A 25558-nucleotide genomic window follows, 5' to 3' on the forward strand; every position below is an offset into this window, starting at 1 on the left:
AACAAATCTTAGTGGAAGACATGTTGAGCAGGACAGCTGTGGGGAGCACCTCAAATAGATCTGGTTGCCTACTTTCAAAATGAACAACTGAACAAATTCTACTCCAAGGCTGCTTGCAAGCAAGTCTGGAGAACAGATTCATTTTCTTTCCGTATATTGAGAATGTTCCGTTTTGCCTTTCCACTGATATCAGGGGTAATTCTGAAGATTCAGAAGGACTCCTCTAAAAAGCATTGTCATTACTCCCTTTTGACCAAGGCAATATTGGTTCTCCCTTCTTTGGAATTAGCCAAGGGCAATTATCACAAGCTTCTTCACAGACTGGACCTAATCGCAGTAGACAAAGGGAGTTTGCTACACCCCAGTCTCAAACCAACTTCAGCTAACCACCTATTCAATTCTGATACCTTTTAGTCACTTCTTTCATGAGGATGTGCTGCAGATACTAAAGGAGGCAAGAAAATATGCTACTAGGAAATTTATATTTCATGTATTTATTTTGCTTATATTTGTTTGTTGGGGTATTGCACTGACCAGTATTGATCAATTTCAGGCTTAGGCCAGGTGAAATACAAAACATTTCACAAACAAAAATTACAGAAATTTAAGCAATAACAGTATACATATTGGCAAATGGAAATTATTTTCCGGTTGATGTCCCATCGGGAATTGTATACCACTGGTGCTGAGTATTTGGGAGAGTGACAGTGCTCTGGTGTTTTAAATTTCAGATTTGAGGTTCATTACATAGAAAACTGTTCTCATTGCACTGCCATATGCAAGAATTGTATCTGAGTTTCAAGATCTCGTGGTAGGTGGGCCCTCTCTGTTTTATTTCATAGGTGATGGGTCTCATTGAGAATAAATCCCGTATTCCTGTCCATAGTGGTTTTAAAGTTTATTTTGAATCAAGGCATCAGTCTCCCAGTCTTTTATCTAGATCCCTAAGAACCAGTCAGAAATGCATATTCTGGAAGTGCATGGGGAGCTCAAATAATGTTTTGACTGAACTAAGTCCTTTAGAAAAGCAGATAGGCTGATGATTGGACAAAAAAAGGACAACCCCTGTCAAAACAGACTATTTCAAGATGGTTGTCCTCAGCTTTGCCTTTTGTTATCCCCACCATGGTACACCAGTTCTAGGCAGTATCAAGGCACATCCTTCAATGGAATATGGCAAAGGAGTAAACTGGAAATATTGTAGAGGCAGCTACATGGTTCTTTGTACATACCTTTACAAAGCATTACAAACTAGATTCCTTTTCTAGTTCCAGGACAAGCTTTCTAAGGACCATTCACCGAGGCTCCTGGTTCAGTATCCTTCCCCCTCTGAGGTTGGCTAGGCTTTGGTAATCAACCTGTATAGTAGCATTGAGAATGATGAACATAGTACAGTTGTGTAAGTTGCATCTGCCCATAACACTGGATGTTAGAATTCCTCACTATTGCAGTAGCCATACCCACCCTCCAACCCCCTTCTTATGTACATGTTAAGCTATAAACTTTTTAATAGTATTATATTTCTTTTTGGAAATTTTGGATGAGTACTCTCCTTTCCTTTACTTATGGGCAAGAAAGTCCTGAAGAAAGTTTCACTCTGACTGCTGATCACCCCAGAGGTGACCAATCAATAGTTGTAATGAAGATGTAGGAGGAAGCCTGAGCTTTTGGAAGCTGGCCTGTTGTCTCCTGGACTTAAAATTTCTCCTGTTTGAAAATGGCCAAAGAGAGTTGCTCCAATCTTCCTCACAGGATGGATTTGCACAAAACAGAAGATGTTATGTGATCCTATCTCGCCTACATTCTGTACTGATGGGTTCGGAGCCGATCCTCGGCTCCGACTCGGCACGCTATACTATAGAGCGAAGTCTCTAATTGGCTGAGCTATTCTATATCCCAGGATGCGCCACCACCAATTCCCCAGATCTCGTTAACCGCTTACAAGCAAAGACGTGGTCTCGAGCTTGGCTGAGCTAAGTGCTTTCTTTCTAAGAATTTTCTGTCAGGAATTTTCTTAAATTTAACCAAAAGCTGTTTTAACGGCTATCGCTGTGTATGATTGAGTTTTTCTGATTATTTTTGTGGTAAAATTGTCTTTCAGGGTAAGGTTTCCATTTGAGTTAGAGGGGCCTTCACCTCGTGCGTGAGTGAGCTTTTTTGTGTGAGTTTCGAGAGGTGGTCAAGTACCCGTTTTAGTTAGAGGGTTCTTGGCCCTCTTGTTGTGTGAAATTCTTGTTGAATTCTCTTTTACTGTAAAGTGAAATTGTTCTGGGTTAGATGCATTTTTTTCCTGTGTTTTTCTAACTGTTTGGCATTATGTCTAAAGGGCACAGACCCTCCGGGTTTAAAAAATGCACAAGATGCAGCTACAAGATGTCCATAACGGACGATCACTCCCTATGCGTGTACTGTTTAGGACCCAAACACCTTCAGGAGTCTTGTAGCATGTGTCACGCTTTTTCCTCTCGAGTCCTCCAAGAGAGGAAAAATAAATTGATACTAAAAGGCCTTATCAAACCTACTTTTGAAGAGGCCTTATCTTCCTCTGCTTCTCCCTCAAAGAAAAAGAAATCGTCGGCTCCGACCAGTCCGTCGGAACAGACCACCAAGAAATCTCAGCAGGCCTCTCCATCGGCTCCACGGACTTCGGAGCCGAGGGCGGAACGGTCTGCCTTGATGCCTCCAGCCTAGACTCCTCTGGCTTCGGAGCCGATGGCTGGAGCTTCGAGAGGCGGGTCACCTTCATCGGTTCCGCTGATTTCGGAGCCGATGAGAGTTGCCCGCTCAGACTCTTCCCCTTCGGCGCTGAAGACCTCTTCGGCACCGAGGGAAATTACAATGGAGTCTCCTTCGGCACCGATTTTGATCGAGTCAATTCGGAGCCGGTCCCCCAGTCCTTCGGAGCCGATGGAGAAGTCTACTCGGACCCGTTCGATCTCCTCCCGGTCTTCCAAGATGTCGGATTCGGACATTGACAGGATGCTCCAAAGGCTGTTTCAGTCTCCAGTCTTCAAAAAGTTAGTTTCGGCTCCAGCCCAGTCGGCTTCGGAGCCGATGGTCCACCCTTTATCCTTGGTTCCTCCTCCAACAGCCTCGGCACCGTTGGAGTCGGTGCTGGTGGAGCCGATGGAGGTGTCCGGGTCGGCTCCGACCCTTACTCCTACTCCGGCCTTCGGGTCGGAGTTCGGTACACGGACCTCTTCGGTCTGCCCCGGGGGTGACGCTTCGGGACCGATGTTTTCGGTTCCGAGCCTCTCTCTCGGTGCATCGGCTGCGGGAGTGCCATCTGCTGTTATGGCTTTGGGGGTTGGACCTTCCCAGGATTCTGGGGGTCCGGCCTTTAGAGCCATGAGGAGTGCTTTGGCCAAATCTTCTTTGGCTACCTCCACCGTCTCCCCGGCACCTTCCCTAGGCACAGAGACTGGTTTCTTTGTAGTCCCCCTGTCTCAAGACAGCAGAGCCCTGGGGCCTGAGGTCACCCCCCACTGGGGGTCCTCCTCTTCCTGGAGGTCCCTCTGAAGAGTCTTCGGAGGAACCCCCAAGAAAGAAACAGTGCAAGAGGAAGCACGTCAACTCCCCTGACGAGTCTCTTACCTCAGACACCGCTCTTGATGATGCGGAAGGGTCCCCCAAGTCGTCCTCGGATGATGTCTCCTTTGCGGACATCCTGGAAGTCCTCAAACAACGAGGCGGCTGGCAGACCAAACCCCCTTCCTCTGACGAGTCTGTGTTCCTCAAGGCCTTCGGGGCTCAGCCCTCCACCTCCTGGGTGTCTCCGCCCTTCGATGAGCTCCTAGATTTGATCTCTCGAATGGCGTGGGAACATCCAGATTCTGTGGAACCGGTGCCTGCTCGCCCTAACAAATTTTTGTCAGCGCCCCCCGGAAAAGGAATTTCTCACCAAAGGTGTGGCTGTAGATGCTCTGGTGGTGGCATCTGCTACCCAGCAAGATGTAGCAGAGGCTTCGACGTCCGTCCATCCTCCTAATAAGGAGTCTAGGAGCATGGACTGCACGGAAGCGCACCCTTACTTCAGCGGCCTTTACTTTAAGGTCTCTGAACTATCTGACGCACTTCACTAGACTTCAGAGGGACCTGATCAAGGAACTTTCAGATACCCTCTCTGGTAACCTACCTGAGCAGTTGGCCCAGACGGTTAGCTCTCAGTTGGCTACTCTATCGTCGATATCGAACTCGTCCATGAGGCTCATTTCGTATGCAGCCGAGGGGAAGTAGAGCGGCGGTACGGGTGTTGCTCTACGGAGACAAGCCTGGCTCCGCCTGTGTCATTTTGCGGAGGCCTTCAAGTCTTCCTTTGCTGACGCTCCCTTTGATGGGTCCTCTTTGTTTGGACCCAAGGTAAAGGACACCTTGACCCGCTGTGAACAAGAGGGTAAGACTTTGACTGCCGTAGGGGCACGGTTTTCCTCTCCCTTTCGGCCTTATCCCAAGGCTAAAAGAGGAGGGAAAATGTGGTTCCGTAAATCTCAGAAGAATTACCCCTCACAGCAGGATGATCCCCCTTCTAGAGGCAGAGGAGGGGGAAATTTTTCAGGGAGACGCCATCCCAGAGGCGGCAGAGGCCCCCGCAACACTGGAGACCGCGAGTCCTTTTGTGGCTCTTCAACCTTTCAGCATCCCTGAAGGATTGCCCGACTGCGCAGGTCCGGAGCCAGTCGGGGGTCGTTTTTCGAGGCACCTAAAGGCCTGGGAGAGTATCACTCAGGACCGATGGGTACTCCAAATCATCGCCGGAGGTTACGTCATCCCCTTTTCACACACCCCCCCCCACCAACCAGGAAAATCCCGGACCCGCCACCCAGTCAACGAATATTGCAGCCATCGAAATTTCAAAGCTGCTTCAAAAAGGAGTCATCCAACCGGTCCCCATAGGCCAGACCGGATTAGGGACTTACTCAAAATTCTTTTTGGTGCCAAAAAAGACCGGGGACTTGAGGCCCATTTTGGATCTCAGCAACCTAAATCGATCAGTCAAGAAGTCCAAGTTTCCGGATGGTCACCTTACAATCCATTCTCCCGCTACTGGAGAAAGGTGTTTGGATGTGCTCCATAGATCTTAAGGACGCCTATTATCACATTCTCGTAGATCAGGCATCCAGGAGACATCTGCACTTCAGCCTGGGAGACGGTCATTTCCAGTTCTGCGCACTGCCCTTTGGTCTCACCACAGCCCCCAGGGTGTTCACCAAATGTTTGGCGGTGGTGACTGCTCACCTGAGGAGTCTAGGATTCCAGGTGTTTCCGTATCTAGACGACTGGCTCCTAACTGCCACCTCCAGGCATCTACTATTACAGAATCTAGCAGCCACGATATATCTATTCACCTCCCTAGGAATCACCTTCAGTTGGGCAAAGTCTGTGTTGCTGCCATCTCAGCATATACGGTTTATCGGGGTAGAAATAGACTCAAAGCAAATGCGGGTCTATCTTCCTACAGAGAGAATAGAAACATTACAATCTCAAGTCCGAGCGTTGCTCCTCAAACGCCGAGCCCCAGCAAGGATGGTCCTACAACTGTTGGGTTCCATGTCGGCTACCGTTCTCCTGGTGCCCTTAGCAAGATTGCACATGAGGATTCTCCAGTGGCTCCTGTCGGTCCAGTGGTCGTATCAGGAACTTCCTCTCAGTCACCACATTATAATTACGGAGACATGCAAACAGGACCTCCGTTGGTGGCTTCTCTCCTCCAACCTGGATCAGGGGCGACCCTTCGTTCCTCCTCCTCCAGTGGCCACTTTGACTACGGACGCCTCCCAGACGGGGTGGGGGGGACATTACCTGGGCAGGTCAGTCCAAGGCGAGTGGCACCCCGACGAGAGTTCCCTACACATCAACATACTGGAAATGAGGGCGGTGCTTCTATCGCTTCAAGCACTACACAGCTACCTCCCCCAGGGTATGATTGCCATTCAGTCCGACAACATGTCAGTAGTCTGGTACCTGAACAAGCAGGGAGGGACCAGGTCCTACCCTCTTTGCAGAGAGGCCATGAAAGTATGGAATTGGGCTGTTGCAACCAACCGTTTCTTGGTAGCAACACACATTCTAGGGAGATCCAATGTGATAGCCGACAGACTGAGCAGAACCATTCTCTCCCCACACGAGTGGTCTCTGAAAGACAGAGTAGCATCTCAGATCTTCAGAAGATGGGGAACTCCTTGTTGCGACCTCTTTGCAACTCCCCTCAGCACGAAATGTCTACAGTTCTTTTCTCTTACCCCGGTTCCGGGGGGGTTTCCCAAGGACGCCCTAGTCCAAACTTGGCCCACCGGCTTACTCTACGTCTTTCCACCGGTTCCCCTTTTCCCCAGGGTGATCCAGAAGGCGATTCACTTGCAGTGCAAGATGATTTTAGTTGCCCCATACTGGCCTCGTCAAGTCTGGCTGCCATTTCTTCGGAAATACGCACTGGACAGTCCATGATTCCTGGACCAGGTTCCAGATCTCTTGATCCACCAGTTGGGACAGCTTCACCAGTCCCTTCACTCACTGAAGTTAACAGCTTGGCTCCTCCACTTCCAACTATAGTCAGGAACCAGGTTTTGGACTCAGAAGTTATACATATCTTGTCCTCGGCCCACAAGAATTCGACTAAGAAGATGTATAATAGTAAATGGAAGTGATTCGCCATTTGGGCCCAACTCCAGGGATTAGATCCCATTACTGCTCCGGTGGCGGACGTTTTGAAATTCTTAGCTTCCCTATTCAATCAAGGTTCTTCGGTCTCCACCATTAAGGTTCAATTAGCAGCTATTTCTAATTTTCATGAAAGTATAGACCCACCTTTGATGAGCAATAAGTTGTGTAAAGCCTTCATGAAAGGTGCTGGGCTGCTACGTCCTCCAGTTTCTCATCCTGCTCCACCATGTGATCTCAATTTCGTATTAGGTGCCTTGACCTCTTCCCCCTTCGAACCGGCAGCAACTTCTGACTTGAAATTTCTTTCCTGGAAGACTGCTTTTTTGGTGGCAATTACATCAGCCAGAAGAGTTTTGGAACTTCAAGCCCTATGTGTCAAACCACCGTACTTGGTTTTTCACAAGGATAGAGTATCCCTTAGGCCTAATCCATCTTTTGTTCCCAAAGTTTGTTCTAGTTTCTGTCTTCAACAGTCTTTGGAACTTCCAGTTTTCTTCCCCAATTACTCAGACAGAGCAGAATATATCTTCCACTCATTGGATGTCCACAGACAATTGCGTTTCTACTTAGGACGCACCAAACACGGAAAGCAGATCAGTTGTTTGTGTCCTTTTCAGACAATAAATTGGGCAAAGCCGTCACGAAGGTCACTATTGCCAAGTGGATCAGAGACTGTATCGGTCATATTTATTTTCTTTCTAATAGAGAGCTTACAACCACTGTGAAAGCTCATTCTACAAGGGCTATGGCTACTTCAGCAGCATTTCATTCTAAGCTTGCCATTAGTGACATTTGTGCTGCGGCTACCTGGTCCTCTCCTCACACCTTTATTTCTCATTACAAATTGGATGTGGCATCTCGGGGGCGAGCTTCCTTCGGTTCCACAGTTCTCAGGAGTGTTTTCCAGTGAGCCACCCAGGAATCAGGTGCTAGGGACGCTGTCCCATCAGTACAGAATGTAGGCGAGATAGGATCACATAACATCTTTTAGTTATGTACTTACCATAACTTTAGATGTTTGGGATCCATCTCGCCTACATTCCTAATACCCACCCTCCTTCCCCCTGCCTTGGCGATCAGAAGAGACTGGACGGTTCGAGTTCCGTTTCATCTTGAAACATCTGGCAATGTTATATCAGCAGTGCATGTGTGGGTGCATGTGTGCGGACAAACAAGATCTGGGGAATTGGTGGTGGTGCATCCTGGGATATAGAATGGCTCAGCCAATTAGAGACTTCGCTCTATAGTATAGCGTGCCGAGTCGGAGCCGAGGATCGGCTCCGAACCCATCAGTACAGAATGTAGGCGAGATGGATCCCAAACATCTAAAATTATGGTAAGTACATAACTAAAAGTTTGATACACCCCAACCTTCAATTTCTTCATCTCACTGCCTGGGTGATAAGCTTTTATTTCCTTCTAGGCACCTGTTTTCTGAGGACATGCAGCAGGTATTCAAGGAGGCTAAGAAACTTGCTGTTTCTGGTTGGTACCAAACAAGAACCCAGTATCTTAACATCAGTTGTTCTACAGTATTCTTGTGAGTTATCCTCTGACCTTTCTTACTCTTTTATCAAGATTCACCTCTTAGCCATCTCTGCTTGTTTGCCCATGAGATCCCCCTCCTCTGTGTACTACCTACCTAAAGTGAATTCAAAGGGGTGACACTTTTTTTTTTTTTTTTTTTTTAGACCATAGTGGTTTGGACCCTTCCTGATGCCTACTGAATGATCTTTGAGGTGTCTCAAATGTCACACCTACAGCAGGCACCTCACAAGTCCGTCATTTACCACTGATGAAAATAATGCAGATCCTATAAAAGGGGCACTGGAGAAGGCTGCCTTGTTGGCCATAAAATTACAATGTCAAAACAAGGCATGGTGTCATAATATTATGCCTTTGCCTGCTGCTGTAGCTGTTGTACTGGTTGCAGTCTATAGCAGAAGCATGTGGTTTCATAATATTCTGCATGATTCCCAGTGTGGTTTCAATTTGTTTCATGATTTTGTGGTGAGTGGCTTTTTCAGCTAGATCACTTTAGAAATGTTTCATGTATATAAGATAATTTAATCCCCATGGGGCAAAAGTGGACTTGCAGGGGTTGCCAACTATTTTGCTGTGTCCAGGCGACTCCTACTGAACAGGCCAAAAGGCCAATGAATGGGTGTTAGGAGCTGGAGCTGGTTACCGATTGTACGTCTATTTGTCTTCTGAGAGGAGTGGCAGTCATATTCATAACCTCAAAGGTCATCCCCAAATTTGTCAGCACTAGACACCTCCATCTCAGAAGCATCTCCATCCCGCAGACTTAAAAGGAGCCGAAGAGAGAAGCCCTGAAACTGATGGCTCAGAAGCAGAGATCGGAGCCAGTGCATCAAATGTCAGGGACTGAGACACCAAAAGCAGTACCACATGAGTTGGAGCTAAGTAGGTGCCAAAGACATTGTGTCTAGCACATGGTGCAGAGATCCTGTCAACACAGAGGATGTCCAGTGGATCAGATGTGTGGCTGTCAGCTTCATGGTAAGGATATTTGATGGCACCAAATAAATGGACCTTATGAGGTTGCACAGTTCCAGTACTGCTGGTAACAAAACTTTTTTTGACCAGAGAAGGAGCTAGTAAAGGAGAGGAAGGGCCAAACCTGTTCTTCCTGTGAAAAAGAAAGGGATGGAATGAACTCTATCTTTATCTTTATTTTTGCCTTCAAAAAAAAAAAAAAGTCCTTATCATTTTTTCCAATTCTATATCAGAAGTACTACCAAAGGACTTGGCAGACCTAAGGGAAGAGAGTGATGCAAGCATGGACGTGGAGAAATGAGGCATTACCCTCTCTGAGGAATGTTTTTGATTTGGTTAGCAGGTGACATGTTTCTGATGACTGTTGTTTCCTGAACTGCTAGAGGAGGAGTACTGACCTGTAGAGCAGAACTTGTCCAACCATGACGTCTACAAACAAGAGTACAGTTGTATAAGTAAACTTATCATAACAGTAGATGTTTGAATCTGTTGCATTGACCTACACTGTATGGGATGTGTCTGGGCATGGATCAATCCCCAGACAGCTTCCAAACCTTCCATGCAACCACACAACCTTGTTGCTGTAAGGCTCAAGAAGAGTGGTATAAAGACAGCAGTATGGGTGAACAATGGTGGCTAGACTCCTACAAGTTAAGTATGTGCGAGGGGAAGGAAAAAAAACTCAAACTGGCATTAGTCAAAAATAAAGAGGGGACAGAGGGAGGGTGTTCATGCTGCATCAGTGAAGTATGTGAGTATCTACTTTTCTGGTAAGTTTACTTGCACAGGTGTGTTATGTTCCTCATTAGATCACTGCTGCAGTAGCATAAGCTACAGTGGATATAAAAAGTGTACAAATGTCAGGTTTTTATGATATAAAAAAATGAGACCACAGTAAATCATTTCAAAGCTTTTCCCACCATTAATGTGACCTCTAACCTGTACAATTCAATCAAAAAACAAATCTGTTAGGGGAATAAATATAAAAAATTAAAAAAGTACAATAAGCTGGTTGCATAAGTGTGCACACCCTTAAACTAATACTTTGAAGCACCTTTTGATTTAATTACAGCATTCAGTCTCCTTGGGTACACACCTGCCATCAATTAAAGAGACTCTAATTAACCCCAAATAAAGTTCAACTGTCCTTGTAGGATTTTCCTGACATTTACTCAGTTGCATGCTACAGCAAAAGCCATGGTTCACAGAGAGCTTACAAAGCATCAAAGGGATCTCATTGTTGAAATGTATCAGTCAGGAGAAGGGTACAAAAAATTTCCAACTGGATTGGATATACCATGGAACACAGTGAAGACCTGTTATCAAAAAATGGAGAAAATATTGGACAACATTGACGTCGCAAAGAACTGAACATCCCTCCAAAATTGATGAAAAGACGAAAACTGGTCAGGGAGGCTGCCAAGAGACCTATAGCAACACTGAAGGAGCTGCAGGAATTTCTGGTAAGTGCTGGTTGTGTACTATGTGACAACAATCTCCCATATGCTCCATTTGTCTGGGCTATGAAGTAGGGTTGCAAGATGGAAGCCTTTTCTTACACAGAAAAACATCCAGGCCTGGCTAAAATTTGCAAAACAATACATGATATCTCCCAAAAGCATGTGGGAAAATGTGTTAGTCTGATGAGACCAAGGTTCAACTTTTTGGCTACAATTCCAAAAGGTAAGTTTGGCACAAAAACATTTTGCATCACCAAAAGAACGCCATCCCCATGGTGAAGCATGGTGGTGGCAGTATCATGCTTTGGAGTTGCATTTCTTCAGCTGGAACTGGCGCTTTAGTTAATGTTTGGGGAATTATGAACAGTTACAAATACCAAGCACATTTGGCCCAAAACCTTTAGGCGTCTGCTAGAAAGCTGAAGATGAGGAATTTCACCTTTTAACACGACAAAGCCCCCAAGCGTACATCCATAGCAACAAAAAATGGCTTCACCAGAAGTTTTGGAATGGTCCAGCCAAAGCCTAGACCCAAATATAATAGAAAATCTGTGGGGTGACCTGAAGAGGGCTGTGCATAAGAGAAGCCCTTGCAGTCTGACAGATTTGGAGTGCTTTTGCAAGCAAGAGTGGGCAAATATTGCCAAGTGATAGACTCCTACCCACGAAGACTGAATGCTGTCATTAAATCAAAAGGTGCTTCAACAAAGTATTAGTTTAAGGGTGTGCACACTTATGCAACCAGCTTATTGTACGTTTATATTTTTTATATTTTTCCCCTAACAGATTTATTTTTCAATTGAATTGTAGAGGTTATAGGTCACATTAAAGGTGGGAAAAGTTTTGAAATGATTTATTGTGGTCTTATTTTTTATATCGCAAAAACTTGGTGTTTTAACAGGGGTGTGTACACCTTTTATATCCACTGTATAGATCAGTGTGGTTTTGTGGAGGGGAGGCATACATTTCATAGCATGGCTATAATAATAATAATAATTCAGAGAGAATTGAAATGTTAAGACAATTCCACTATTGTTGGTGGGTCTTGATGCACAGAAGGCATTCATTTGATTCGGTTGGAATTTTACAAGTAAAGCAATGGCAGCATTTGCATTACCTAATACAATAATAGGGCTAATTAGAAGAATATTTGAAAGGTCAAAAGCAAGAATTAAGTTTTGAGGATTCCTCTCTGATGAGCTGGATTTGAACATAAGAATGATGCAGGGGTGTCCTCTTTCCCCTTTATTTGCTTTGTATTTAGAGCCATTAGCAAGAAAATGCCAAAAAATGTCTTCATCCCCTTTGGGGAAAAACCTGGTTCCCTTGAATTACCACATTGATGGTAGTCCACTGAACACAGAAGCATTATAAGAGATCTGGGAACACAGGTTGACAGCAACCTCTCTTGACCATCACGTTGCCACTGTGGTCAGAAAGTCTTCCTGTGTGGCACATCTCATTACTAAGGGTTTTGCATCCAGGAAGAAAGAGGTCATTGTCTCCCTCTACTCTTCCCTCATTAGGCCAATCAGAGTACAATGCCCCATTTGGCATGTACCTTACTAGACACCTGCAACAACTGGAGAGGCCGCAAAAGTACCTCACAAAGGGACTCCTAGGCCTTAAATACTTGACAGACTCAAACTCCAACTATTCTCTGTCTCATATCACCTACTTAGAAGGATCTCTGCTTGACTTACAAAGCCATGTCTGACCCAGCTCTGTTAGAAATGCTGTATCTAAAGAAATCCCAATCCCTCCCCACCATATGCTCCAGAGACCTCGACCTCATTGCCACAATCAATAGAACATGCTGGAGGGACAGGTTCATAACCCAGAGACTGCCCATGCTATGGAATAGACTTCCTATACATGTCAAGCAGAGCACCTCACTGGCCCTCTTCAAGAGACATTTTGATGAGTGGATGGGAAATAGAAAATTCACCCCAGACATCACTCCAGTGGCTCTACTCTACAGAGGTGCTAGGAACTAAGGTTGGGTGGCACGATGGCAGGGTAATCCTATAGGCTAGGCTTGTAAAGGCTCCAGGGCCATTAGCCTAGTACACATGTATGAACCTATGAAAAAATAGGAGACACTCAATTTCAAGGATATAAATGTTGTATCTTTAGTTTTATATGTAGATCATATTTTGTATTTGAAAAATCCAGCAAGAGTACATTTTGGTGTTGTGGAACATTTTGAGATGGTTTCAATTTTTTTTTTTTTTTTCTTTTCAGGATATAAAATGAATGAAGTTACAACAAATGCTATAGTGGTAAACTATGTACCCACATGCGAATTAGCTCAGCAATATCTTTTATTTGTGAGGACGTGAGAAGGTGAATAATTTAGGTGTATGGATGAAAAGGGATTCTGTCATGGCAGCTAAGGAAATGTAGGAAGAGACTAAACAAAAGATAATACAAAAACTGAGAAACTAGAAGCTCTTGATTATGGATAATAAAATGCAAGGAGTGAAAAGGTGTAGTCCTTTTAATTTTATAAACAGTTCAGGCATATTTTATGAATCGGAGAAAATGTAGATGGTTAAGAGTTGAAGGAATTTTATTTAGGAGTAAAAAAGGGCAGGAGTTAAGTGGAATCATTTTTCCCCCATAGAACAGATTTGTCTCCCAGTGACTGCCGTGTCTTTGGAATAAACTGCCAGTTCATGTGAAATGAAACCTATATGACTCTGTTCAAAAGGAACCTGGACAAGTGGATGGGGCACTGTAAATTCTTACCGGGGATAGTGCCCACAACTGTCCTATTCATGGGTAGTCATTAAATACAATCCTGGGTATTAACTAGTGTCACTGATATTACACTGGGATGAAACAGCTAGGCTTGAAAATGACCTCTGGGTCAATAACCTAGTAACCTCCTATAATTTTATGAACATGGTGGTTTAGGATTTTGTTCATAGCACAAGTAGAAGGTTGTAAATAGAGTGGAAAGGTACAATGGTGAAATGGGGGAGTGGGGGTTGAGAAGTAAGGGGAGAGTAGGATTTTAGATGCAGGTCTTTAAAGAGAATGGAAACAACCGCATACAATAATATATTTACTAAGTAGCAGAAAACCTTTTAAGAAGTAAACCAGTATGGGAATGGCGAAAGGAGATTTTGTCAATAGGGATAGTGGCAAGTTGCTGTATAGAGCAGAAGCAAGAGGGGGCTTGAATTTACTGGATAAAGTTTGAAAAGAAACCTAGATATTGGGCACAAATAACTAGAGAAGGAAAGCTAGTAGAGTGGGATGAGGTCTATCAGAGGTTTGAACTTCAGTTTAGAGACTGCCCCCTTTACCAAGGATGAATATATTTTTTAGTTATATTCTTGATCTCAAAAGCACAGTGTTAGCAGTGCCCTATGCTGATTGTGAGCAGTGTTACCTACACCTGAGACAGAGGATATGTGAACCTACTGGCTGATAAATTTAGCAGTAAGTTCACCCCTCTGTCCTGTTCATCTGTTCCTCAAGATATACCTGATACTGGCTTGCCTCCAGCTGTCGCACAACACCAAGTCTTAAAAGTGTTATCAGAAGCTAACAATACTGCATCAAGAGGCCCTAACATTATCTCTGGATGCATCTTAAATAGCATGAAGCATGATATAGCCACAGCCCTAACAGCACTGTTTCATCTCCGCTTCCATACAGGTTTTGCAGCAAGAGATTGGAGAACAGATAGTCATTCCCCTGCATAAGGGAGGACTTTCCACAGACCCAGGCAATTACAGACCCATAAGTCTGACCAGCCTCATATGTAAAGCCATGGAAAAACTTCTGGAACTGATCGATCAGGGCATAGGGAACATCCAAGCACTGTGATCAGTTTGGATTAGTCAAGGACAGGCTATGCTTACTCAGTCTGGTGGGTTTTTTTGAAAAGGTCACCAAAGCAGTGGATGAAGGCAAAATGGGTACACACCAAATACTTCAACCTGGCCAAAGCTTTTGTCACATTTCCCCACTCAGGCATAGAAGAAAAGCTAAATAAACTGGGAATAAACCCCTGCGTCACCCACTGGATTGCCATGTGGCTCACAGATGGGATGCAGGAAGTCAAATTGGGGGAAGTTACCTCCACAAGGAGAACCATCACCAGTGGAGTCCCTCAAGGGTTTGTGTGGGAACAACTTCTGTTTGGCCTTTATTTTTCTGAAATAAAGCAAATGCCAAAAGACTCTGGCTGACTAAGTTTGCAGATTACTTGGGCTGGCCTACAAGCTTTTGAATATTGGCTGGAGAAAACATCTTTAAATAGTCCAGGATTTAATACACTATTAGTTTGTCTAACAGAACATGTTTTAAATAAAAATGTGTTCTGTTTCAAACAGGAATGCTATTTACAAGTAAGGGGAACAGCGATGGGAGCATCATTTGCTCCCATCTGTGCGGATGTATTTATGGGTTTTGTGGAGGAACAACTGATTTATGATCCCATATTTGTATTTAGAATCAATGGACATCTGGCGTAGATATCTTACTGACTGTTGGTTGGTGTGGCGATCAGGGGTTGAATATCTTGCTGAATTTGTAGCGTACCTTAATGACAACAAATTGGGTCTACATTTTACAGTGAACAATAGTACCACTAATATATTGTTTTTGAATGTGGGCATAAAGGTGCAACATGACAGGACCATGTTGAGTCAAGTACATAGGAAACATCCAGGGGTCAATACTTTGTTACATTCAGAGAGCTGTCACCCTAAACACATAATTCTAAATATTCCGAACTCTCACGAACTACAGAACGAACTGGCACCCCACCTAAGTACCATGTTCAGTCATAGCCTCACCTCAGGCTTTGTGCCTGCTGAATGGCGCACAGCGACTGTTATCCCACTCCACAAGGGGGGAGTCACCACGGACCCCGGGAACTACTGCCCCATTAGCCTGACGAGCCTGGTCTGTAAGGCCATGGAACGTATCATCATGGAACTTATCAACAAAGGCATTGGTAATCTCCAAACTCTGGACCCCACCCTGTTCAGGTTTGTAAAAGGCAGATCATGTCTCCTAAACCTGATAGACTTCTTTGAAGCAGTCACCAAAGCCATAGGCAAGGGTAAGGTGGTTCATACAGCCTATCTAGATCTTGCCAAGGCTTTTGACACCATCCCCTACTCTGGAATTTTAGATAAACTCACTAAACTAAGTATAAATCCCTATGTCACAAGATGGGTTGCCAACTGGCTCACTGACAGAACCCACACTGTGAAAGTAGCAGACTCCAACTCCGACTTCAGACCAGTGACAAGTGGAGTACAACAGGGTTCAGTCCTGGGTCCTCTCCTGTTCGGTATCTACTTCTCTGAAGTACAGGCTAACGCAGAAGGTCTTTGGCTAACGAAGTTTGCAGATGACTGCAAACTAGGAGCCATAATCAAAAGTCCTAACGATGTGGACATCCTACAAAAGGGCCTCACTGAGACAGATGCCTGGTGTCAAAGCCATGGCTTCAAGCTCAATGCCAAAAAGTGCATTGTCATCCCCTTTGGTAAAAACTCTGTACCCATGAACTGCAACATAGGCGGTCGTATACTTAACACCGAAAGTGTGATAAGAGACCTTGGGACACAGGTGGACAGTAGTCTCCCCTTTGATAATCACATCGCCACAGTAGTCAGGAAATCCTTCTATGTGGCACACCTCATCACGAAAGGTTTCTCATCCAGAAAAAGAGGTCATTGTTCCCCTCCTGCTCATCCCTCATTAGACCCATTAATAGAGTACAACGTCCCTTTTGGTATGTACCGCACAAGACATCTACAACAACTGGAAAGGCCACAGAAATACCTCACAAAGCGGATTACCGGCCTCAAACAGATGCCCTATGCAGACCGTCTCAAAAAACTCCAGCTTTACTCCGTCGCATATTGCCTACTCAGAGGTGATGTCTGCCTACCATACAAAGCTATGTCAAATCCAGAGCTGTTGGACATGCTCCACTTAAAGAAATCCCAATCCCTCCGAGCTACATGCTTTAGGGACCTAAACCTTGTCACCACAATAAACAGAACATGCCTGAGGGATAGATTCCTGTCCCAGAGACTTCCCATACTCTGGAATTAACTACCTATCTGTCAAACAAAGCTCCTCATTAGCAGTCTTCAAGAAAAATCTTGATGATTGGATGGGAAATAGGAAATTCACCCCAGGGATCACCTCTGTGGCTCTGCTCAACAGTGGCACAGGAAAATAATTTTCTTGGGTGGCAAAAGCCAGAGTACCTTTTTGGCTGGGCTTGTATAGGCCCCAGGGCCGATAGCCTAGTACCTACCTATGAACCTATGTTCATCAGATGAAATGTTTTCAGCACATAGTCAAAAGTTGACAGGGGTATAATAAGAGAAGCATATTTTTGGAATCTAGTATTTTTTTGTTGCAGTATCAGAGTAACAAATCAATTACAAATAGCCAGTTAAGGTTGGTTACTAAATACTGCAACAATATTTCGGTGTTGATTAATATAGTGAACAAATATTGGAATATTTTAACTTCGGAAGATAGTTTGAGGAATGTACTGCCCCCAAAGTCTCTTTTCATATAGTAGAGGAAAAACTATAGGTGGATGGCTGAATCATTTTAAGAGGGCACCCACCATGACTACTAGTACTAAGCAAATCACTTTAGGTGGGGAATGTATATGAGGATGTTACCTCTGCAGCCACTGCAGTTTTTGTAAATATGTGAATAGGACAAAAGAATTTAGTTCTAAAAGTACACCTCAGATTTTTGACATATGTATTTATGAAAACTGTCCGATTGGGTGGTATATTTGGCGACCTGCAGTTGTCGGGCATTTAATGTAGGACAAACTTCATGACCATTCAAGCTATGCATCTCAGAACATATGAGTGATACAAGATGTGCTAGACATAGTAATGCACTTTATAAACACACTCAACAACACACTTCATCTCACTAAGTTTACTATCATTGATGGAATTGGGTTTAAAGGTGTGGACAAAATGGGTTAGCATGATATTTTAAACAAAAAAGAGAAAAAGTGGATTATTTTGTTGGGTGCTCTCTTTTTAACCCGGTTTAAATGAACACCTGTGACTGGTTAATGAGGTTATGATGCTGATTGTAAATGTTGGAAGTTGGGCTTGCCAGTATTCTATACTGAAGAAGGCATGTTAGCCGAAACCGGTCTATTTTTTGGCTCTAGTGCTGCTATGTAATAAAATCTTTTAGATGCGGACTATGTGGTGCTGGCTTTTGTTTTTTTTTATACCCACTGGATTGCCATGTGGCTCACAGATGGGATGCAGGAAATCAAATTGGGGGAAGTTACCTTCACAACAGTCACCAGTGGAGTCCCTCAAGGTTCTGTGTGGGGACAACTTCTGTTTGGCATTTACTTTTCTGAAATAAAAGCAAATGCCAAAAGGCTCTGGATGACTAAGTTTGCAGATGACTTGAAGCTAGGCACAGTCACTGAATCCTCAAATGACTTTGACATCCTGCAGGCAGGTTTACCCCAAATAACTGGTGCCAAAATCACGGACTGAAATTAAATGCCAAAAAAATGCATTATTGTACATTTTGGGAAGACATCTACCCCAGGGAGCTACCACATTGACAATACACTCCTAAGAGTTGACTCAGTTGTTTGGGCTTTGGGGAACTTGTATAGACTGTGGCCTAACTTTTGACAAACATGTCCATTGTTGTAAAAATATCCATCTATAAGGGGGACAATGACATGTTTAGATCTAGGAATTTCATTGTCCCCCTTTGCTCACCCCTCATTAGACCAATCACTGAATATAATGGCCCCTTTGGCATGTATCTGTCCAGACAACTGCAGCAACTGTAATGCCCACAGAGGCACCTTACTAAAAGGATACAAGAAATAAACGTCCTTCATGGACTGACTCGAAACCCTGCCACTATACTCTGTATCCTACAGACTGCTAAGAAGCGACCTGTGTTTGGCATACAAGGCATCCTTGGATTCAATACTGATGTATTTACTGCACATCAGCAAGTCAAATGGCATCAAAAATACGCAATCTAGGGATCGTAACCTCTTCTTCAACATCAGCAGAATGGTTTGGAGGCACAGAAATATTTTACAGCAGATATCACTGCTTTGGGAACAGACTCTCCATCCACATAAAACAAAGTTCATCCCTGTCCATATTCAAGTGCAACTTGGATCTATGGATATGAAACAGAATATTTATCCCAGGACTGATCCCAGTACTATTAATGCACAGAGGAAGCTCCTAAATGCTTTATCCCATGCAATGGTCCCCTCAAATGATCTATGGTATGATTCTATTTGTTGTCATTGGGAGTAATGTATAATTATCAACCATGGGATGGTTAAGGCAAATCTCTAACCAAATGGGACAGGTTAAATCGAACACAAAACGGGGAAATTGGCTAGGTTTGAAACTGGCTTACAAGGGCAGCTAACCTTGTACTTGACTGTGAACCTGTGAGAGTATAGACAAAGAAAAAGGGATAGAGAAATGCTAAGTGAAAGACCCGCTGTTGTAGAGTTCTTAATTTGAGTTTAGAATAGAAGCTGTTGTTAAAAGTTAGTGTGGCATGTAAACATTACATGGCAACTATAAGAATCTGTTAGAAAAGGTTAGCAAAGATTGGGAAGACAAACTTGAAAGACAATTTACAAGGGAACAGTGGGAATATATCTGTATGGCTCTTAAGTACGCAACAAAGTCCAGATGGTTTAGGATTTTTTCTTGGAAGTGTTTTTCTGGATATTTTTGTACCACAAGCCGGCATTGGATAATTTTTTCTTACGGTAGACAAGTGCTGGAGATGCAGTGGGGAAAGAGAAAAGTAAATTGGGAACATTTTCTGGAAGTGTAATGAGTTGGTGACAGATTTTAGAAAACTATTGAGTACTTGGACAGAAATATGTTGGGGGCAAATGGTGGTCACTAAGGAAATTATTGTTTTATTTTTGGACATAGTATCTAAATTGCCTAGATATTTAAGGTCTTACTAAGTTTAATGATTTTGGCTGCTAAAAAAGCATTTACTAGAAAATGCAAGTCAAAATCTAAAGCAACTATAATTGAAGTACTGACCATTGTAAATGAGATAAAAGAACTGGAGTTGGAATCTTTAGAAAATGGCAGGAGCAAATTCCATAGAAATAAATGCAATTCATTGGAACAATGTATGCTGAGTAATGTTCAGGAGGAGGACTGAAGTTTAAGGGATGACCAGAGTTAAGCAATTTATCTAAGGTTAGAGTGAACAATGATTGTTAACATATATACTGCATGGGAACAAAAAAAATCCCTCTGGTTTGTTTTCTTTTTATTAATGTGCCTATGCCTCTGCAGCCGTGGTTTAATAAGCACGTTTAAAACTATTGGTTGGAATAATGGTTAAGTCATTATCTCACAAGACACACAAGGTACAAGGCTTGATTCACACCTTTTAAGGAAAATTGGCTAGACTTAAAATGGCTTCCAAAGAAGCTAGTGTATTACTTTACTATGAACCTAAACCTCCTCAAAATTGGGGATGAAAAAAAACTTCATTCTATGGATGTGTATAAACAGTTGAGGTTTTACTTGCACAAGATTAAGGCATTCATTAAGGCAAACCAGTTGATTAAGTAACAAAAGTCAAAGATGGGAGATTGGTCAACAGTTTAGCTAACTTGCATAATACATTTCATATTTTTAGCATGCTCATGGCAGACCTATTCCTGGGCACATTAAAGGCCCACCACATTAGAGCCAACTGCAATCACCTTAGTATTCCTTGGATGGGTCAGAAGTCAATCTGTCCTAGAGGCAAAAACCTAGTCCATAGTGCATACATTTTCACAACACTAGAGTCTGGATTTTGCCTGTGCTGTACTGGAAGGTATACAATTCTAGCCATTTTTTCTTCTACCAACCACTCCTTGCATTTTTGCTGTGCTAATCCTCCCAAGAAATAATGACTGCAGCAGTGAGTAACACAATTAACATAGTAAATTTGTGCTAGGAACTTGCTATAAATGTAGGCATTAAAGTAGATTAACTAGCCTTCCCCACTGTTTTATATTTAGTACCATGGATTTGGGTGGGTATTGCATTTTTCCAAATCTCACCTTACCTCTCGCCTCTGTTCCAGGCCTCATTTATTCCCAGACATGGGAAGTGGGGAATTCTGGGGTGGATCTGTGGCATTGGGGCAGTCTTGTCAAAGTCCACTTGGTCTCTGGCTGTGTTGTCTTATCTGGCTTTGCCAGGGCAAGAAAGATCTGAAGATGACATCAGCTGATGCCCCCTTATACCAATGATGTCATTGTGCAGTAGTGGGAGGGAGCTAGCTGAAGCTTTGGAGGAAGCTATAGCTGTGGAAGTTGGGCGGGTCAGTCAGGATACCTGTTGGCAAGATATCCCAAGAAGTAATTACTGCAAAAGTGAATGTAATCTAACATGTGCATTTATGCTGAGCTTATAACACAACTATACTTTCTCTGTTCTTAAAAATGCTTCTCACTTACTATAGCTATAGTTGAACACACTGTGTACAAAATGCAGAACTGTTCACAATATTTAAATGCATATGTACACTTTATTTGGTAAGGCTTAACATAGTCACCACCACTTTATATATGTATAAATGTTAGTGTGTTCATATGTACATACATTTGGTGTGCCATTTAGGTAGACCCATCACAGTTCACAGGATCCCCTCCCCACAATTGTAATACCTCAGTATGCAAGGTGCATACATTTCAGCTTCAGTCTACTGACTGCATATTTCATTTGATAACAGAAATCTTGCTTGTTTGTGTTTGTCATATTTTATTTATTTATAAAGTCTGTTGTTCAGGACTGTGTTACGCTCTTTGGGTAAATATGTACAAAACAATTGTGCTGTGACTGTTGGAAAATTTTGTATTGTTTTACACAGTTACATGCCTAAAGAAGACTTTTGAGCAACTTAAAATTGAAGTGATGAGAACAGGTATTCTGTTCAGCCTCTTGTTACATTACATTAATATTGTGCGGTTTTATGATATTTATGATGTGGTATGGTCTTGACAGATAGTAACTTTTGACCATATTTGAGTTTGTCTCCATATTTTTCCTTGTAGGATTTCTGTCTTGAGATGCCCTTTCCCAAGGTTAGCAGAATGTGCCCATTTCCACTATGACAGTGTGGATTTTAAAACTATCCAGGTAAGACTGCTCCTTTCCTCGCATTCTCTCAAATCTTAGAATACTATTGATTGGAAGCAGCATTGTATTCTTAATGATATTCCCTGCATTTCCAGCTACAGATTTGTTTTGTTTGTTTTGGTTCATTCATTAATAGCCTTTTGTGGGTATTTGTAGGTGCAATGTCCATATGAATTTTCTTATTATTGAGTTTCCTATTATAACTTGAGGTGCCATAGCTATCATCACTGTTTCCAATTGCTTGATTATTCACTTCAGTTCTTTGCAGGTTTGCCATTAGTGTAGAGTCTACATGCCATCCATGTGTCCGCATGAGTTTTCATGAGGGCTTTGGCTTCCTTCCACATTCCAAAGATGTGCCAGTAGATGAATTAGTGAAGCTGTAAATTGCGTTTAATTATATTTGTGTGTATGATTGAGTGTCCTCCTGTCCAAGAGTGCTTCACTGTTGTATACTCTTTGCTTGATGGTAATGGCTGTGGCTTGACAAAATCCCTGAATAGGATAAAGCAGTCTTCAAGAAATGAACAAATTAATGTTATTAACTGTAGTGGTATGGATCCTTTCTTACCAGTGATACTCCAGTCATCTGTCTTATTCACATATAATGTAGTATGAAAACTAAAATAGATGGTAGTTTATATATTCATAGTTTCTTACTAGGTGGTTAGTTTGGGCAACCTTATAGAGCCTAGCAGTGTAGCCCACACTGTTCAGTGGGTGAATTTTTCAGCCCTTCTAATTGGAACCATACTGTTTACCCCAGAAGTAAATTTGAATTTGTGTATCAGTTCATTTGTCAAGGCAGACCTTGAAGGTCCCTAGTATGTTACATTGTTTGATCTGCAGTGGGAGCATGTTCCATAGATAGGGGATTATTTTGGTGACACACGTCTCTGAAAGATGTCTTGTTCACGTTGCTGTGAAAGTTGAGGCCTCGAGAACAAGGGTTTTCTTCCATTGACCATGTTCCTAGATGTTGAAGGTCTAATAGGAGAGGAACTTTTTTCGCCTAGACGGTGAGGCAAAGAACATCATGCTGGTGGTGATACAAAGCAGACAAAGGTGAAAATGTTTAGTGTGCCCATTTAGTAAGGAGTATTTATTCATTTTGAGGTTTTTACAAGACGTTGTGATCTTTATAGTTGTGCAACATGTTTGGAGAAGTACTTTCTAAACAGCATGTTGTATTCTATGATTGGCCTGATGAGGGAAAATTTGGAGGGGGGGGGCGGGGTTATGACATCTTTGGACCTGAAGGATATATTTTTGGTAATTATTTTGACAGAGTAGAAGATTATGTATTTCATTTTATTTTGTGATTATTAGCCATGACAGAGCACTGATGCAGAAGGGCTTGTTTCAGTCTCAGCCTGGGAGTAGAAAATATTGCAGACACAACATGATATACAGAATGACAAAGCTAAATAAAAGACAGTATATGCATGCATTGTAGAGTGTGACATAAATGAGTAGCCATACAGAGAGTCGCAGTGAACAGTAGTCGCATAAGGAAGTTCTGTGTGCAATTTTAAAAAGTGTGTTTTCATTTTCCCATGTGTGAAAATATCAGAGCATGCTGTGGAAAGGACGTAGGGGTAGGAGGAGGTTAGGTTATAGGACCAGAGGGCATGTACCTTGCACCTTGAGATGTGCTTTCAGTTATGATTGGAATTTGGGGTATGAGGAGTGCTCAGGTTTTCCCAACTCTAACTCGTGCATGATTATCAAAGCATGGGTCTGTCTGAGGGGGTTGCCACTCCTTCACTTAAAATTATTAGACCACCATTACTAAGTCTGCTCAGCCACTGAAAGTTTCCCAGGCTACTAGAAGCCCCCCACCCGAAATACCAAGTTACGGACCTCTTCAGCTTTGGTTGAATCTGCACTTGAACAGCATTTATTTTTTATTTGCAACATTTCCAGGAGCAGTGTTTTTTTTTTTGTCTATTCATCCCCTCCAGGTCAGAGCTTTTCTAATGTTCAGTGTTGGATCATTATTGCAGTAGCCTAAGCTGTTTGAGATATATTCTGACAATGATTTTACTGGACCATCCAGCATTTTGAAGCTTGGAGGGAGATTTCCACATGGTCTAATTGATAGGAGCACAAACAGAGCTCCATATAAAAAGCAGCTAGAGAGCACCAAGAAGTTCCATGGCTTTCTAGCCACAACACTATGCTCCTTCTGTGGGCTTCGTGGAGCTTGACAGTCAGCTAGCATTTCTTCAAGGCTGAGAAGATGAGTTTTCTTCTGGGACAGAAACGTTCACACTTTTTTTTCTTGAAGTAAAACTGTTTCTGTCAAAACCTATTTACCTTTAGTTAGGAAATATTATATTCTGGACTGTCTTTGTATGTAAAAGGAAGTTTTGTCAGTTGAGAAAGCTTGTGTGAAAAACAAAATGAAAATAAATGCTTTTTGACTTTTTTTTTCTACAGATCAATAGTGTTTGAGGCAGGATATTGTGGTGTTGGGGAATGTCTGTAAACTTTTTTTTAACTCAGAACTTGACTTGGATGCTCACTTGCTTTGACTCACTCAAACTGTACTTCCTGCCTTGCTGGTACTCTTTTTAGGTGAACCATGGAGCAGATTTTGCTCTCATTGGTTTTTCCTTCCCGTTTACAAGAAATATATTTCTTGTGAGTCTTGTGTTTGGCCATCTGTTTCACCTCCTCATCCATCAGTGGGTGATTCTGCTATGGCCCTACTTGGTTCCTCAGATCACTGCTTATTGTCTCTTGTTACCCATGGTTTAATACCTACAGCTGCTAAGGACTAAGAGTTAAGTTACAGGCTCTGTGGCTGGTTGTTAGCCCTTATTGGGCAAGGGAGAATCACTGTTCTTCATCTTGCAGGAAGTACTGGATAAAGGTCTACCACTTGTCCGAGTTAGGTGCTTCATTCCTGGGGCAGTAAAGTTGCTATGGGTCAGTCTTTTTCAGGGAGTTTCTCAGGAAAACAAAACCATTGTGGTATGCGACTCCTGTTCTCTGTCTCTGTCTTGAATAGGAAAGACTTACTGGATTACTAAAGAGATTTCTTCCAGCCTTGAATATTTTTTTCCACTGACTGTTTATTGAAAAGGTAAAAGATGTCATATTCTGTTACTGACTCTCTGTCAGAACAGCAGGGAATGAAAGGGAAATATTTTTCAATATTTGTCTTACAATTTGAAGATTCTTACTGAAGAAACATTTTACTTCAGATTTCCATGAAGTGTTTTTATTTTTTTTAAGAGTATAGCAAGGCGAAGGTTTTGTTTCGGTGGGAACAGATTGAATTCCCAATCTCCTAGTAGAAGTTTTATGATTTGCTTCTGTGTGATTTTTCTTGGCATGCAGATGTTTCCCCTGCTGTTCAAAGTAATCACCATTGCAGTAGCCTAAACTATATGGGATCTGATGTTATCCTAATCACCATTCATCACGTATAGGTTTAGGATCTGACATGGTATCCGAGCCGGCACACTTGGACAACAGCTTAGCTCAAGTTCCTCACCTCCCATAATGCTCTGCTGCCCTCTAACCCCCTCAGATCTCATTTGCCACTTTAACTGTCAGACACAGATAGCTCAGCTCCTTGGGATTTTCGTATTTTCAGTAAGTAGGTTCTTTCTTTGGGATTTTCTTCTTAGCCTTTCCTTATTTTACTAAGTTTTTAGTTATAGCAATGCTCCGTTGAGTTTCCGGTTTTATCTTTTTCCCCTTCCTTTGGTCGTT

At 42.8% G+C, this 25558-nt stretch overlaps 1 protein-coding gene across 1 annotated transcript in view; it reads left to right on the plus strand.

Moving 5' to 3' along the window:
- The window catches only part of ARHGAP33 (Rho GTPase activating protein 33), a gene marked incomplete in the record, with an annotated part of 3206105 nt that overhangs the window by 1016334 nt on the left and 2164213 nt on the right, over positions 1 to 25558 (plus strand). Inside the window, 1 exon segment of the mRNA XM_044080442.1 lies at positions 21748 to 21832. Within this exon segment, the coding sequence (XP_043936377.1) occupies positions 21748 to 21832 (85 nt within the window).

This window comes from Protopterus annectens, chromosome 8.part0, assembly GCF_019279795.1.
Source record: "Protopterus annectens isolate FY-2018-M chromosome 8.part0, PAN1.0, whole genome shotgun sequence".
NCBI classification, from domain to species: Eukaryota; Metazoa; Chordata; order Ceratodontiformes; family Protopteridae; genus Protopterus; species Protopterus annectens.